At 37.2% G+C, this 16,515-nt stretch overlaps 1 protein-coding gene across 1 annotated transcript in view; it reads right to left on the bottom strand.

The window, feature by feature from the left end:
- BICC1 (BicC family RNA binding protein 1) overlaps positions 1 to 16,515 on the bottom strand; it is a 100,535-nt gene that overhangs the window by 63,798 nt on the left and 20,222 nt on the right. The window contains exon 2 of the mRNA XM_021398993.1: positions 2,084 to 2,130. Coding sequence (XP_021254668.1) covers positions 2,084 to 2,130 — 47 coding nt within the window. The remainder of the gene's footprint in view (positions 1 to 2,083; positions 2,131 to 16,515) is intronic.

Below are 16,515 nucleotides of genomic sequence, written 5' to 3'. Positions count from 1 at the left end.
TTGTCAGAAAACATTTCTGTCTGAAGATGTTATCCATGGCAGTATTTATGCAAATCGCACTCTCAGATCTTGATGTCACTCTTAACCGGCACCCTTCTCACCAAATTGACTCGAGTCTGATAATACAGCCCTGAGGAAAGGTTATTTTAAACACCATTTAAAATGTATTCACTACACGTTCGAATTCATACTAAGTTTCTGAAAGTATTTTGCTCCCTTAGCTTGCAATGTTTCCAATGTTTCACATCACTCTTCCTCACTACACAGCTTGAAACACATCAGAAGTCTTCATTTTACCTCCAGAAACTGCCTTATTCATTTCACATGAGAGAAAGGAAAAAGCGTAACCCTGATTAAAGGAAATTGCACAGACAGAGGGTGAGTAAGCTATGAGACACTGTCCAAAGATTCTTGTGTTGTTTTTTTTTTTTAAGAAAAAGAAAACTTGTGAAGATAGCTTCCATCTGTTTTTATTAGCTGTAGTATCACATGTATGTACCTAGAAGATTTACTAATGTAAGTTAAACTAAGGAGTTGCTCAGACACTAAGAACCTTAGTTAAAGTACAGCATTTAAAACCCGTTGCTACATCCACACTGTGCCAAGTAATAACTACACAGGCTTATGACAATACATTATGCCAAAATAGACAACACAATATCAATATTGTTAAGTAATAGACTCTTATTCACAAAGGACATTTCATTTTCCTATTAAATTCAGAACAGTATTTTTTGCTATACTAACAACTGTGTAATTCTAAGGTAGATTATACCTACAGTAAATAATCAAGTATCCAAACTCATTAAACATGTAAGTCACTCAATTCCACAGAGGAAGTATTCAGCTGTAAGAATTAAGTAATTTTACATAAGGGTAAGAAAATGCTGTACTGTAAAATCATGTGTAGAACAAAGTACCTGCTACTAAGGCTCAGCTTTGTTGCATCAAGTTAAAAAAATCCACACGTTTTAATAAAGGATTTTAATAAAGGATAATTCATCTAAGGATGAATTATTGACACGTTCCTCATCTGCGCATACTAACGCTGGAAAATTAAGCAATACATTCAGAAAAGTAACTCATTTGTCAGTCCCAGTGTAATCTAACGTAACCTAGTGTAAGAACGTAATCTAAGAATCCCATATAATACTTAACAAAATAGATATTTTGCCATTATCCACATTCCTCCCCCTCCAGCCTTTATCAAGGCACATACTGATGTCATACAGGATAAAGTGTTCTTTCACATCTAAAAACATATCTTTTAAAGTATCATCTCTAAGTATGAACAAAATATGGAAAATAAGGGCAGTTACTTGTTTAACAGACAGCTAGTCAAAAAAGTTTCAAGGCATTTCAGGATACAACCCGAAGGTTTGCATTGTCTTCTCTGGAGTACAAAAAGACAAAACAGCTCATTTTTACTTGCACACTTTATGTAGTATCTTCATCGACTCAAATATTTTACACATTATTCATTAAAAAACCTGTGTTGCTTTGTAAAAAAGCAATTTCAAAGCCATTACTCTTGTTCATGTTTCTCTTTGTAGTTGAGTTGCTGTGGGACTATTTTTTCCAGTCCTTCCGTGCCTCTGTCTAACCACAGACTTTATTGAAACACTGTGTGGATTTTGCATTTCTTTCTTAAAAGGACTTTGCATTTCTCAACCAAATATTTATGCTTTCAATGATAGCACAGTAAGTTTCATGTCAGTTCTTCAATAACAGGATGTAGTGTTTATCCACAGACAGAAACATTAAGACCACCACAAACCATCTTCTTGATGAATCCTCTGCTATTAGGGGAAATGCTTTCAAAATGCATCGTTTGAAACTTTCAGTTAAAGAATAATTAAGCTTTTAAGTGAATTACAGCAGAATACACCGAAGAACATATTTATCAATACAGTCTATGCACAGCTGATGGCTAGTAGGCATTAAACAGCAAATACTGAAAAACAGATTTCATCATACCATGGAAACGACGCAGTAAGTTTCACTAGTAGAAATAATGAATGAACAGGGAGCACCGTTTTTTGTCTAGTCAATTGCTGTTACAGAATTGAAGTAAAATTCTCACCTTCTGAAAAAAGTCTTCCCCACTTTTCCCTTTGCCCTCAGCAGCAGCTGTAAAACAAAAATGACATCTGGTTACAAAATACCTGGGCGAAAATTTCTAACTCTACATATTAAAAAAAAACTCATCAATGAGCCCATGCTACTGTGAAATTATAATTCCGGGTAAGTTTTTTCTTATGCAATAGACATTTATCAACAACTGACTAATACTTGGAACAACATCTTGTGAGTCACTTGCTAAGGATCAGTTCCAAGCACATGTTTATTTGCATAATAGAGCTACTATATGTATATACTTTGTATAAAATTTAGATACATGATCACCTATGTCTAATGATTTATTCACATTGCATGCTTTGCCATATAATTCTATTAAGATGTAAAAAGAAAGCTGGAAGAGCACAGTATTTACTAAATCAAGATTAAGAATCAGAACCAAAACAAGACTAAGCAGTGTATTGAGCCTGAATCACATGAATAAGTACCTCTATTCTACTATTTACTTTTTTTTAATATTGAAGGGAAGTAGAACAACTTGATACCATACTTGCTGCTCTTTGGTTTACTGAGGCTGACAAAGCACCGCAGAAATCCAAGCACACATTACTGCTGTTGCATTTGCTTGTTAGGCAGTGAATTTTTGCAGTACTACTTTAGACCAACAGCACTTCTGATCTGCTACAATCAACACAGCTGAAAAGTTGAAAGCAGCCCTAGAAACTAGGAACAGTCCTGCTGTACAAACCAGAAGCATTAGCACTTCTGAATACAAGAACAGTGCTCAAGAAGGGTGACTTGAAGCTAGAAGTTGCACTGAACGGGGCTGGTGGTATCACTCAGCAATTGGCAAATATGAACTTGTCACGAAGGGAAAACATTTTGAGCTGTTTAGTCTAGGAAGTTTCAGAGGCTGAAAGGTGAAAGTATCAAGGGCATCCAAAGAAACTCCTGAGAGGAAAAATAGCAAACAACAAAAACTGAAAAACCATTAACTTCATACTAGTACAGGTTTTTAGGTAAAAAGCACAAAAGGGAGAAGGTCACCCTCCTCCTCATGCCCAGCACACTTCTTGCTGAGTCAAATTGTGCAATGCAAGAAGACAGATCTGCGGGTTCTGGGTCTTGAGCTTCTGTGAGGAAGAGCAGGTAAAAGGAGCATTAGCAGATGCGTGCGCAAGCACACCATGCCCTCCCATCTTCGAGGCCACACTGGGACATTCGTATTAACAAAAAGGCAACAGTGACTTTAGGAAGAGCAAGCAACCGCTAACCTGAATATCCATTGGCAGTAAACAAAGTATACAGCCTTAGGAGTACCTTTCAAAAAGCCTGCATGAAAAAATAGTAACAGTAACATCATTTCAGAGAAGGACTTGCAAGCATACAAGAAACAAGATGCAACTTTGTGGTTTCAAGAACAAAACAGGGATTAGGGCTTGGATTCTCTGCCACATTAATTTGAACCTCTCACTGTACTCTTGGGTGATGTAAGGGGATTGCTCTTAAAAGGCTACAACTGTTTGCACATAACATATGCTGTAGCTTATCTGTGTTGCAACTCGAGACTCAGCAACCAAAACACAGTAGGTCTTCCAGAAGCGAGATAACGAGAAGGATAATTGTCTCTTCCCCCCCAAAAAAGAATGCCTCCAAATGCAATTCCAGGCAAAGGAACCAAAAGGGGGAAAAAAATAAAACAAGTTTCCTGATTGGAAACTTGGATTGCTGAAGACACTCATTGTCTTTGTGATTCTTCTGTATTTTTCATACACAGAACAGACATCCGGTTAGCCACATCACCTACCTTCACAGCTGTTCCAGCTACTTAGTTCTCCCTGCTCTTTTGATGACATCAGCAATTCCAGACAGAGCAAAAGCCGCCGAGACGATACAAGGTAACCACACCAGACCGCTGTTCCTTCCCCAGGGGAAGTAATGCCACTGCATTGGAGGGCTTTGCAGGAAATATCACTAACACCTAAATACTGTGGTGAAATCCTAGACCATGAAGTTCTATACAGTTCAATTCAGAAGTTCCCGTTCTTTCATTCAGAGTCAAAGCAGAGGAATCAAGTGAAGCAGTCACTCTGCTGCAGAGTAAATCCCAGCTTCACGAACTGTGAAAAGAACAGCACTCCCCTCACCCTCCAAACCCACAACTGCCTGTGACAGAAGAGTACACTGCTGAAAGCTTCACCAGAGCAGGGTTTCTGGAAACAAAATTCAACTTGTACATTGCAAGCCAAAGGTACTAGCAAGAAAATCACAAACAAAAGTTAACTTCTGACAGCAGCCACTTCACAGATGCATGTTGTTTTTACATGTCTTTCAGTAACTCAGAAACAGCTTTGAATCATTTTAAGGAGGCGAGTACCAAAATGCTATTTCAAATGATACACGGGCTCAATGTGCTTTTAATCAGAGGGTCCAGAAGACAAATTGTAGAAGAGATGACAGATGGAAAGCTGAAGTTGTCGCTTTGAGAATAGACAGATTTTGTTCCAGCTGCTGAATACAAGAGATGGCTTAGATAATGGCAGTGATGCTCTGCAAGGCATTTAAGCAGAATGCTGACAATGCAAATTCCAAACTTTGTATTGTAGGTTTGTTTTTAATCTGAATCATTCTGGTGACCTGATTTACAGCTTGACCTCACCAGCAACTATATGACAGAACACATAGACCCCAAGAAGCACAAAGGAAGGGAAAAGAGGGAATGGGAGTGTCCTAATGAAGTTGGTGCAAATTGCATTTACAATTTTAGTCATTATTCGGTGTTTTCAATTGCTTTACTGAAGAATAAAGATATGGTCTTTCATTATAACTTTTAACGCCTTGTAATATCTAACAAAAGACAGGGAAGGCTGTACTGTGGGTTTTTATTTATTTTTGAAAAAACACACTGAACTTTCAGACTGCTGTACTCAAAGCAGTTCTTCCGATGATTTCAGTATTTCCTGCGTGTCCATCATGCATTTAGTCTATTGAGTTACATCTGTGCTCACTTTTTTGCATAAAATAGTTGTTCAATATTAAGGTGGCCTAACGACTGCTATCTGTTAAATGCTGAATGAAAAATACTCAATTGTAGCTTAAAATATCAAGTTAGGCTTGAAATGGTATTTTCTTCTTTTCTAGTTAAAGCTAAGAAAATAAGTCAGATAATCTACATGAAGTAACACATCATGTTTATTGCAAGGTTAGTTATTTTTCACTTATGTTCTTTTTCTGCCATTCTCATTAAACTCTTTGTACCGATAATATTGCTTTACTGTATTGTTATTCCATTTCCTTAGGAGGAGAAATTACACCTAAAAACCCATAAATTTCAATTGTTTATACACTGCATAAATTTAATGTATGTTTACTTCCAAATGAAGTGTGTGTGTACGTATATACACACAGAAGAAATTTTAACGTTCGTAGTTTCTAACATGGTTAAGATTTTACCACTTCAAAGCCTTACTTTCTCTCTAAAAGAGGCAGAGATCTGTTGCTACTGAACACAGCAACAGTTGCCAAACACAAGGAAAGTCACTCATTTCTTTCTTAGAACAAAGTCCGTTTAGCTTTTTAATTAACACCACAAGCCCAGTATCTTGGGCAGGGAAACAAGCTCCAGAATTATTCCCCGAAATTTTAAAATTTATGCACAAGTCATTGAAAATGGTTTCCAAACTGTGCAGCGCTTGCTACAATGAGCCACAACTCAGCAAGTTGTTGAAGCTGACCTCAATCAGACAAACTGAGAGAAAAGCAAGCGTTAATTTGTGTTTAGGAAAAAAGGCCTGATAGGTCACTGCATCCTAAGCTCAACTTTTTTTTCTAAACAAATCTTGAGAGTATTAACCCTGACTTTCAAAACAAATCTTGTCTTTGAAATACTATATTGAGAACCTCTCAGAATTCATAGCTGACGTTCATACCCTGGCAGATTATTTTAGTTATTTTACTAATTTTAACTGAAATATTAACATGAAGCCAACACTTCTTCAAAAATGAGTGTTCAGTTATTTCAGACACTGAGGCAGAGGAGCTGGCAGTGCCACACAGAAGGCACAATGTAATCCATCTGATAAGAACACTCAAAATAAGCTTTCTGATTTTAATAAACAAAGTTGTATGCTTTCTGACTTTGTAAAAAAAAAGCATCTTAGAAACACTAAGTCAGTAACAACCTCAAAGTCTAAATGCTCGTGCTTTGCTCCATGATTAAGATGAATGACATTACCTTAAGAAATCCAGCTAAAGGCATTTGGGCAACCACTGCCCCAAGCAGAAGCAGAAGACCAAATTATCTTTCCTGCATCTTAAGTAGGAAACCATGGGTTTCTCCATCAGTGGGACCAGGCATCACAAATACAGCACAAATAGTAAAAGAGCAGTTCTTTAAATTTTTAAACAGGACATTTTACAGCAGAAGCACTACCAAGTCAATGACAGCATTCCTTGAACTCAACTAAATGTCTACCACAACAAACAATTATCAGCATCTCTACTGAGAAACTAAAAAGGATCTGTGCTTTGACAGTATATCCAGGAGAGTTCTGGAATTCCACGTGGTCACCAGCCTCAGACTACCACACCCTTCTGTCAGTGGCCCCATCCCCAAACTGGGCTTGACCACATCATTTACCATTCTGCCACATCAAGCAAAATGGTAAATTAACACCATGCACTGCCTCCTGACTGACAAAGTTTTTCATCTGCACCAACCTCTGCTACTCAGCAAGTACTGGTTTCTTGGAAACAGTATTTACTTCTTTGTGTTCGATAATTACTTAACTGACCTTCACAAAAACTAGGATTATTTTTACACAAAATGATAACATTGGCTTCAGAAACACAAGGAAAGACTAAATAAATGTGCATAACAGGCATTTTATACTTTAAGCTATACTTTGTTTATTATAATTTCTTCCATACCATGAAATATTTTATATCAGGTTTTCACTTTTCAAGATATATTGGATTGCCAAGGTCCCATCCAACACAAATATGAAACAGTTGAAACAGGTGTTAACTATTATTGTACCCATTAGGTACACTGCTTGTCTACTTAATCATCAAATCAGAAAAAAGCCAGATTGTAATTTCTTTTAAGTTCATATGGAACAGTGAATTTTAACATTTAAGTGTTCTTTTAATCATGAAAAGAATCATTACAAAGTAGACCGCATTTTACAGGAACTGAAACAAAGGTACTCAGATTCAGTCAAGTTTGGTTTAATGGAGCCGTTATTGCAAATTGATCTCACAAATCAGCTTTGTGCCTCATTCCCTAAGCTCTTGAAATTGATATAAAAAACTACGAAAAATATTTGTAGATTTGCCTTCAGGTTGGTTAGTATCACAACTTCTTCCTTTCTCTTCACTGAAAAACCTACATTTATCAGAATCTAATTGCATGTTCTTGTCTCAGGGTTTCAGCTATGACACAAAATTATTCCTTGCATCAAGAAAACTCATTTGAAGAGGAGCTAAAATACTTGAGTTTTAACAAGACAAACCAAATTAATGTGATTTCACCTAACTGTAGATTAATATACCTTAAGTAGCAAGCTTTAAAAAAAAAAACTTTTCTATCCAGTGAATCACAAAGAACTTGTAAAACTTGATGTTTTCCTCATATTAATTAGTTCTTATCTTTCCTCAAAGTTATAAAAAGGTGTTGACCCAATAGTGACTTCTTTGTTGTTTTTGTTTTCAGGAAATGATTGTTCATTATAAGAAATGGACGAAAGCCAAAGTCAGAGCTTTTTCCTGAGAAGGCACCAAGCTAGTTATCATACAAAAAATACACCATTTTTCATTGAACAGCTAGGCTTGAATCAGAAACCAACATAAGAAGATCGTGGTTTTTTTGTGCAGAGACTATAACCCATACACACTCTGAAAGCTCACCCGCATCAAGCCAAGATAAAGAATTCCACCCCCATAGGCCACTGAGCTGAACCAAATTGCTTCAAACAAGCCATCAGTAACAAAAAGGAAGAGCATACATTGTTTAAAGAATCTGACCTTAAGTTGAATTTGTCGATATCCAAACAAAGTAAGTTCCCATTTTTCTTCCAATTATAAAGCTAGTCTCACTTCCAGTTTTCAGCTCACAAACTAAGAAGTTAGAGTAAGAGCTGATGAGCCGAAATGAAAGCGTCTGGCAAAAGAATGAAGAAAAGCTTAAATAAGCAACAATTTGCATAACAACAAGCTTGAATTCTATTATTGTATTGGCCTTTCAATCGTATTTCAGCTACATATTCATCTCACTGTGAGGTAGCTTAAGTTTTCTGACTAGTTTTGAATTTGCTGCAAGTTAGAGATATTCTCTCCGTAACACAATTAACTTCACTTTCATGTGAAGTGAGAACTTTCCACAGTGTAGAAGAAAAACTGAAAAGTCACCATCTTCCCTTTCCCTGTGCAATAGTCTTCCCAAGCAACAAAGGGGAAAAAAATCACTAGTTTTATAGTAAGTATCAAGTATTCTGTAACTCATACATCCTGGTATTTTAAGATTTCTATTAGCTTTTAAGTATTCCAGAGTCAAGAAGCAGAAAAAGAGCAAACGAACAACAGAACGAACAGACAAGACAGATGCTTCTACTTTTAGGTTCACTAGTAAGGCAACCTGTAGTTTTTGAGGATGCTCACCATAGAGCAGTCAGAGTACACTACAAAGTCAACTGGAAATATCAGAAAGAAGGGTAGTGGAAGGAACACAACGCAAAGTACTCAAGAAGTTACTGGCACAGTCAGAACTGAAAAAGCTGGCAAGGAATGCACCTATCCATATATCATGCTGACAAATTTGTGAAGTAAGGAAATACACAGTACCTGTAATATTACATAATTATCCAATGTTTACATACTATGTGATGAAAGGACTCCAGAACTGCAGGTAAAAGTACAAGTATCATCTTTGATTAATATGTAAATTAAGAGGAAAACAATTGAAAACAATTAAAGCAAAAAGATATCCGGGACACAAATGCAAGTTTTATACAGGAAGTTTCTGTTTCTAGTTGAGCAGCCTAAGGAGAACTGGATCAATTTCAGCATTCTCAGTAAAGGACAAAAAACAGTCTGTTAAATAACTAGATGTTTTTGGGTAGGTTCCACTGTATCTCCTTCTCTTGGAACAAGCTTAACACACAAGCTATGAAGCTATTAGTGGAAAAGCCAGATGTGCTAGAACTTCTGACAGACATAACTAATGTGAAAAAAAAGCAGCCTCTGAACATAGACTGCTTCTACACTGCTGTTGAAATACAGCATTTTCTGAGCACTGTGGAAGTATAGGATCTATGGCCTCTATCCGAACTACTAGCTAGCTGCTTGAGATTTCTTGAACTGAGGCCTCTCCTGAATGCATACAGAAGTTTGTATTTTTCATTCATTCCTCAAGTCCACATTTAGTTCCGCATATAAAATTATGAAGTCTCTCTCATGCAAACTACATAAACTTAGTTAATACAATAATTTTTCAGTAATCTTTTTCCGCATACTGTAATAAGACTTTTGGCAATTAAGTAAAACCATCCTACAACCAGAATGCAAAGTTCCCTCCATTATTTACAATGAATAAGGAACAAAAAATGCCAAGAGAAAACAGAAAGGCTTAAAACAATTTATGCTTACTGCCACTGCATACATTGCCAAGAAAGAATGCTATATACACTCCAAAGACCAAAATGGTTTTGAACTAATATTCCAGTGATTTACTTCTGGTTTCTTTAAGGACTTCATGGATTTGATGGCAAGTAGCATCAAGAAAAATAAATAGAGTTAATGCTACAAGCTACTGCCTTGTCAATTTTCTCTCCCTGGAATCAATATTTTTAGAATTGCATTGGTTCATCCAGAAACAGTGTTTAAAAATATAACAATTTTAAATTCTAGATACATACCAACAGATCTTTCTCATTTTGTGTAACAAATTTATCTCTAGGGAAAATGATTTCTGCCAAGTCTCTGCATAGAGAAAGTATGCAGATCTATACATTTCTATAATCAAATCACAGACTGAAAGCCAGCTGTGAAGCTTGGGTTGCCCTGGGACCCCTTTTCCATGTTGGGATCTCTCCTTCAAAAGGCACATGGGTCTGGCTCACCCACCCAACCACAGGATGCTTATGTGACAAGGAGCACTGAAGACTGTATGGCCCAAGATTTCAGACTTCAAAGATAGTGAAAGCTTTACTTCCTGCCAGCTACTCCTAAGAATTCAGCCAGTAAAACCAAGTAGCTGTCATCAATGTATTATATCCCGATTAAAACTGCTCTATTAGCTTTCTCAGCGAGGATTCTTCAGTATTTAAACTCAAGAAACCCGTACCTCTATTACTTTGCTTCTCTTCCCTTGCATGCAGAAATTCACACATACAAAAAACTTTGCCAAGCAGCTTAATTATTATAGCCACGCTAGAATTACAATCATAGATCAGGAAGAGGAGAAGGGAGAGAAAGTGATTAGTAGTGAACTAGTGCTGTGCAAAACAGTTCGTCTACTCTCTGCTTCAGCATACCATGTGAACCATTGCTGAAAGCCTGCTACAAGCTTATAGCAGACATGCCAGCTCATGTTCCAACATCAAGTTTTCAGCTTCCCCTTCACATACAAACTTTTATCAGCTTTAGTTTGATGCTAGCTTTTTCAGAGCCCATTCTCACCTTCCTGTTTTCTCTGTCAAAAACTAGGTTGAAACCAAAGGCTCTTCCCTCTATTTATACTCAGTTGGTTAAACCATAAGCTGAAAACCAAGGAGAGTCACTATGCATTCTACACTTAAAATATTTGAATTATTTGATGGTCAAATTATGGTATTTATCATGATGAGTCATTCTTCTATCTGCATGGTGGTTTGTAAGAGTTAACATACTACATCAGGGAGACTGACAGCTGCATTGTATCTAAATGATGTAGAAGAGTATTAAGAATCTTTCATTTACTCCAATTTCAATAACAGATTAAGTCACCTGGCCTGCTTCTGGGAAGAATTGAGGGCTCATCTGAAATTTCTTAGCTAATTAAAGTTCAACAATTCTATGTAAAAATAGTACTTCCTTAAAGCATAAGAAATCTCAAGCTAATAAAGACTGCTTTTCAAGTCCTGCATACACGGAAAGCATAGCTTGCTGCCAGGCTGTAGGTAAGGAGACGAGAGCTCAAAGAACAAATTCAAAACAGAACATCTCAGCTAAAGAATTGGCGGCTGTAATACAAACTAGATATTTTATGAAAGAAAAGGAATAGTTGTCCTACTATTTTAAGTACTCACAAATTAAATGTAAAAACTGGACTGTTTTGATTATTTCTGGTCTTATTGCAGGGACTTAATAAGCAATATTAAAGTACTGGCCACAAAGTCAAAGAACAAGTTTAGTGTAGGCAAACAAGTTTTCTTTGCTTTGTCAAGATGTTTCTTTTAAAGAGCAACTTAATTTTTGATAATAACCCAGAGATTCCCAGATTACTATCACATTTTTGTTTATTATAAATTACTTCTTTTCCATTTTGATCAAAGCAGAAGAAGAGTTTTCAGCATCTAAATTTTGTAATAGCGTGGTTTTATTTCTGATTTCTCTTAAAATAGAAAAAATTAAACTTGCAGTGCTTTTTAAAGAAAAAACACTTATCACATACCACAATTTACAGTAAGACACATAGGCTAACATACATCTATTAGCATGAATGAAATCTGATAAAAACACTGTATTAAGTCCCTTTGAGCACCCTCCCTCACTCCAGTATTACCCTCCTCCCCAATTTGAGAAAAATATTTTATTATAATTATAAAATATTATATTGGATGTGGGACTAAAAAGCAAAGACCATGACTGATTCTTATGTTTCTAAAATGTTTTTGCTAACTGAACATAACAACAAAGAATCTGTGAACTCAGACTTCCTCCACTTCTTACCCAAACTGCACTCAAGGAAGAAAAGAAGCTGAACCCCATGCCAGGAAGTGTTACCTGCACTGAGATGCAGCAAGGAAACATGAGGTGGTTTAGCTTTGGCCATTTTACTCAAGAAATTGAGTAATTAGACATCTTACTGAGCTGCAAGATGAGCTAGCGGGGAAGGAGTGCGGCGTGGATGAGCAGGGAGCTTTTCTTGAGGCTCCAGGAGAAAAAGAATCTACCTCCTGTGGAAGAAGGGATGGGCAACTCAGGGAGAGTACAAAGAGGTTGTTAGGATGTGCAGGGAGAAAATTAGAAAGGCAAAAGCCTGGCTTGAACTCAGCTTGGCCGCCGGGGTAAAAGGGAACAGTCCTTAGCTTGGACAGGTACACTCTTTGCTGGGTAAAGAACTGGCTAGAGGGCCGGGCCCAGAGAGTGGTGGTGAATGGAGTTAAATCCAGCTGGCGACTGGTCACGAGTGGTATTCCCCAGGGGTCGGTGCTGGGGCCTGTCCTCTTCAATACCTTTATTGATGACCTGGATGAGGGCATTGAGAGCACCCTCAGTAAGACTGCAAATGACACCAAGCTGGTAGGAAGTGTCGATCTGCCTGGGTGTAGAGAGGCTGGAAAACCTCACCAAGATCCCATAGAACCCACAGGTACTATAGAATACTTCTAATCACAGAAATGAAAAGCTATTTACCCAGGCAACTCATTCTTCCATTACTATAGGCCTACTCCTGACACAAGGGAAGAGATGAAAACAGTGTAGTTGAGCTAAGCCATTCCAGCCCCACTTCCAAGTTGCCTGCCTCAGCTGACCTACGCTGACATCATCCTTGACTCCATTTTCAGCCTATGAGCCAACACGCACCTAGCCTACGCTGAATTTGGAAGTTGTTTCTTCACCTAGATAGATGGTGAAAGGAAAGATGGAAGACAAAGGAACTGTCTTACAGGCTCCAGCATTTTTCCTCTTGCCTGAAACCTAGCCACCAAACACTTCGCAGAAGGAACAGAACAGCTGACAGAGCAACCTAGAAATGAAACACCATTGGTGAATCAAAGCATTCCTGCAAGAACAAGAGAAGTAGAAGATGCAAAGCTTGCCATTTTTCTAAAAGGCTCTGTGGCAGGGCTGCTTTTCTGAATCACTGGGTGCTGTGGAGACAAAAAAATTCTTGAGAGCCTCAGGAGGCAGAAACTTTCTTGCTGCCAGTGACTGACAGAACTGAATCTGCCCCCAAGCCACAGCCTCCATTTAACAGAACTTGCTGTTTACAGGAGGGGTAAAAAATACATATATCATTTCAGAAGTGCCCCAGGGGCTGACAGAGGATAAGTGCCAAATACAAAAGCTCTGCTCTCAACAGATGGATGACTAGGGATACTCTATTTGTTTAGTGTTCCATTTTCTCTCTATGCGCAACCACTTTTCTTGTCAGGTATGCACACAGATACTGTATGATTCATTACATACGAGAGAAGAATGCGGTAAGGCTGTAAAAAAAATAGAAACAAAAACCCTACAGATTTGGATAAAAATGTACACAATATTTTTCTGATGGCTTTGCTCGTTATGAGTCACTCACAGATGTGGAGCTAAAGGATGGAAGCCAAGATTAAGTCAAAGACAAAGCTTTATACAGGAAACCAGTTTAAGACTGTTGCAATGCAGGTTACATACTAAGCTACAAGAAACAAGCCTTCCCCATCAGTAATGAGACACCATGCCTATCTGGAACCACTATGCTGAAAGACATTCTGCAAGTACATAGAAACAAGGACAAAAAACATTGTTGGGAATTAACAGATCTCCCTTTCTCAAAACCAAACAGCCACACTCTCCAGCTTTGTGGAGTTAACTGGAATACTTGGAGAACAAAACAAACAGGTCCTTTCTGTTAAAAAATACCACTTTTCATCTCTTTAAAAAGAATACAAAGCCCCTTCTTTTTAGAGAAAGCACATTATGATTCTTTACTAAACCTACGATCTCCTGTTTCTGCAGAAATACACAGCTTGTAACACCTCATATGGAAGAAACCCACAAAACTCAACATGGCAAATCCAAGCATTCAGGCTCTCAAGAGCTGAGCATTCTCAGTGTCTGAATTTTTCTTGTTTGCATTAGACAGTTTGAAAAATTATGGATCACCTCAGATGTAGCTCTTTCGCTAATACCATCCACAGATTATTTGTTTGCTACTCAGGTCGAGTGTTCAGTATCTATTGTGCTATGTACAACTAGCATCACGTAAAAAAGTTCCACTAACTATCAAATATATTACAAGTCTATAAAATTCCACTCAAAGAGCTATTAAATGATGTATTTCAAATACCAATCAAACCCAATTCACTCCTATAGTTAGAGAAAACAAAAAAATAGGAAGTAAGGCATACGACTATTGAGTAATTCTAGACAAGTATTATTAAATTTAGTATAACTTGATTTCCAGTTCAATACGAGATCAGGACACTGTTCTAGATTAGACTTAATATATTACACTACTGACACTACAACTGAAGCAGGGACCACTTGTTACTGTTACTCTGAGTATCCAGTAAATCACATCCTCCTATAGCTGTTACTCTTACATAAAGAAACTGAAGTCGAAGCTTACATTCAGAAGAACGTAAATCCACTTCAATGCACTTTATAAAAAGCATAACTATGCTATAACTGGTATAAAGTAGCAAAGGACAAAAGTTTGAGAAAACAAGCCAAGAAGAGAAATGTCTAAGGTCTTGCAATACTGAAGTGTTCAGGTTTAAGTAAGTACAGGCATAAGCACTGGGGTAATGCAGTACAGTTATTTAGTTAATTCAAAAATGCAGAAAATACAAAATCTCAGGCTTCAACAGAGAAGCTAAAAATGGCATTTAGTCACGTAAGTCAACTTAAAGCAATGCACTGCATGTCTCAATACGTACTATACAGCTTAGAAGTAATTATTCTTTGGTTCCAGACTGGTTTATTCTTATATACCACCATAAACCAGGTTACATTTGAATAAATTAAGTTTACCTGTTTCATTCAAGAATAAATACAATTATAAGTCTGCTCTGCAAAATATAGAACACACAATGGAAGTGGCAGAGTAGCTGTTTATGGAACAAGGAGTGAGATGGTTTACCCTGAATAATAATACATTGATGAAAGAGGGCATAGCACAAGAGAAACTTATCCATACCTCAAGTCCAGAGTAATGGAGCATCATAACAAAGCATGCACCGATTTGTCACCCACTTTCTCATATATTACATCAGCACAAAAACCTGCAATGTATGTTAAGCCCACAAAATAAAGTTGGCTCACAGCATCAAGGTCCTTCTTTTAAGAAGCTAAGGAAATGAAGTAATTGTTTCAGTAAGAAGATCAAAGCACAACAGAGGTCTAGATCTTCTGGTAAAGGTGAAAAAGTTTTATTTTCACAGCTGTTTTGTTGTCCACATTTTTGACAACTACACGATTTTTTTCCTATGACCAGTTCCCATATTAAAAAGCACAAGCGCTACATACAGCTGCAGAAAACTTTATCTATTTATATACAAATAAAAGATAAAACACTAACTCAGAGCAAAGAAAGAGCACCACATTGTACAACTCCAATTCCTAGATGCAGTTTACGGTAATCTCAAAGCCCGCAGTGCTTTGCATTGCAGTGGTCAAATTCAGCAGGGAGCTTAGCATCCATACAGGCCCAAATCATGCCATGGTGGAAGATGTGGATTGCATTAGCTACTAAGCTAATTCATCAACTTGTATTTTAGTGTGATTGACTGTTCAGCAGGAGGACAAGCAAAATCATGAACAAAAAACTATGTTCAAAACTGAACAACAATCAAGTAAAACAATTACATTCACTATACCTCCCAACTTCAATTATTCTGTTTCAGAAAGCCTATATGCTTGTTCACTGAAGTAATGCTATGCATATAAATAGCACTGGACCGAGACATATATACATATATTTATATATCCAGGAAGAAAACTGCTCTAAACCAACAGCAGGAGAAAGCCTTCTTAAGGACAACAAGACGCAGCTCTACAATAAATTCTGCCCCTACAATGGTAAACTGACTTTTTCTTACCAGTGTGTTTTTCAAAGCAAATCTCCCAGATGTTTCCAGAGTAGAAGCAAGTGCTTGAGAATTTCAGGTTAGCAGTAGTTCTACCTTTCCAACAACTATTTTACTAGTTCTTTTCATCAGTAACTACTGCAAAACCATAATACATTATTCTGTCCACAGAGAGAACTGAAAGACAACCAGATAAATCTTTAAATCTTACCCACTTGGGGAAAAAAAACAGTTCTGAACTGGCTCCATTTTACTAAATACTTTTTCAAAAATCTACAAAAGTGACAGTAAGAGTAGAACATAGGAGCAGAATTTCCGGTGATAAAAAGAAGCAAAGTAAAATGTGCCATTGCCATTTCATCAGGAGCTGCTTAGTTTAATGCTTTTGTGTCTTAGGTGCTCTAACATCCACAATCTTCTTCAGACTGCCTTGGGACCAAGT

The sequence above is a fragment of the Numida meleagris genome, chromosome 5, assembly GCF_002078875.1.
Source record: "Numida meleagris isolate 19003 breed g44 Domestic line chromosome 5, NumMel1.0, whole genome shotgun sequence".
NCBI lineage: Eukaryota > Metazoa > Chordata > Aves > Galliformes > Numididae > Numida > Numida meleagris.
Note: the sequence above shows the minus strand (reverse complement) of the source record. Positions and strands in the feature narration are given on the sequence as shown.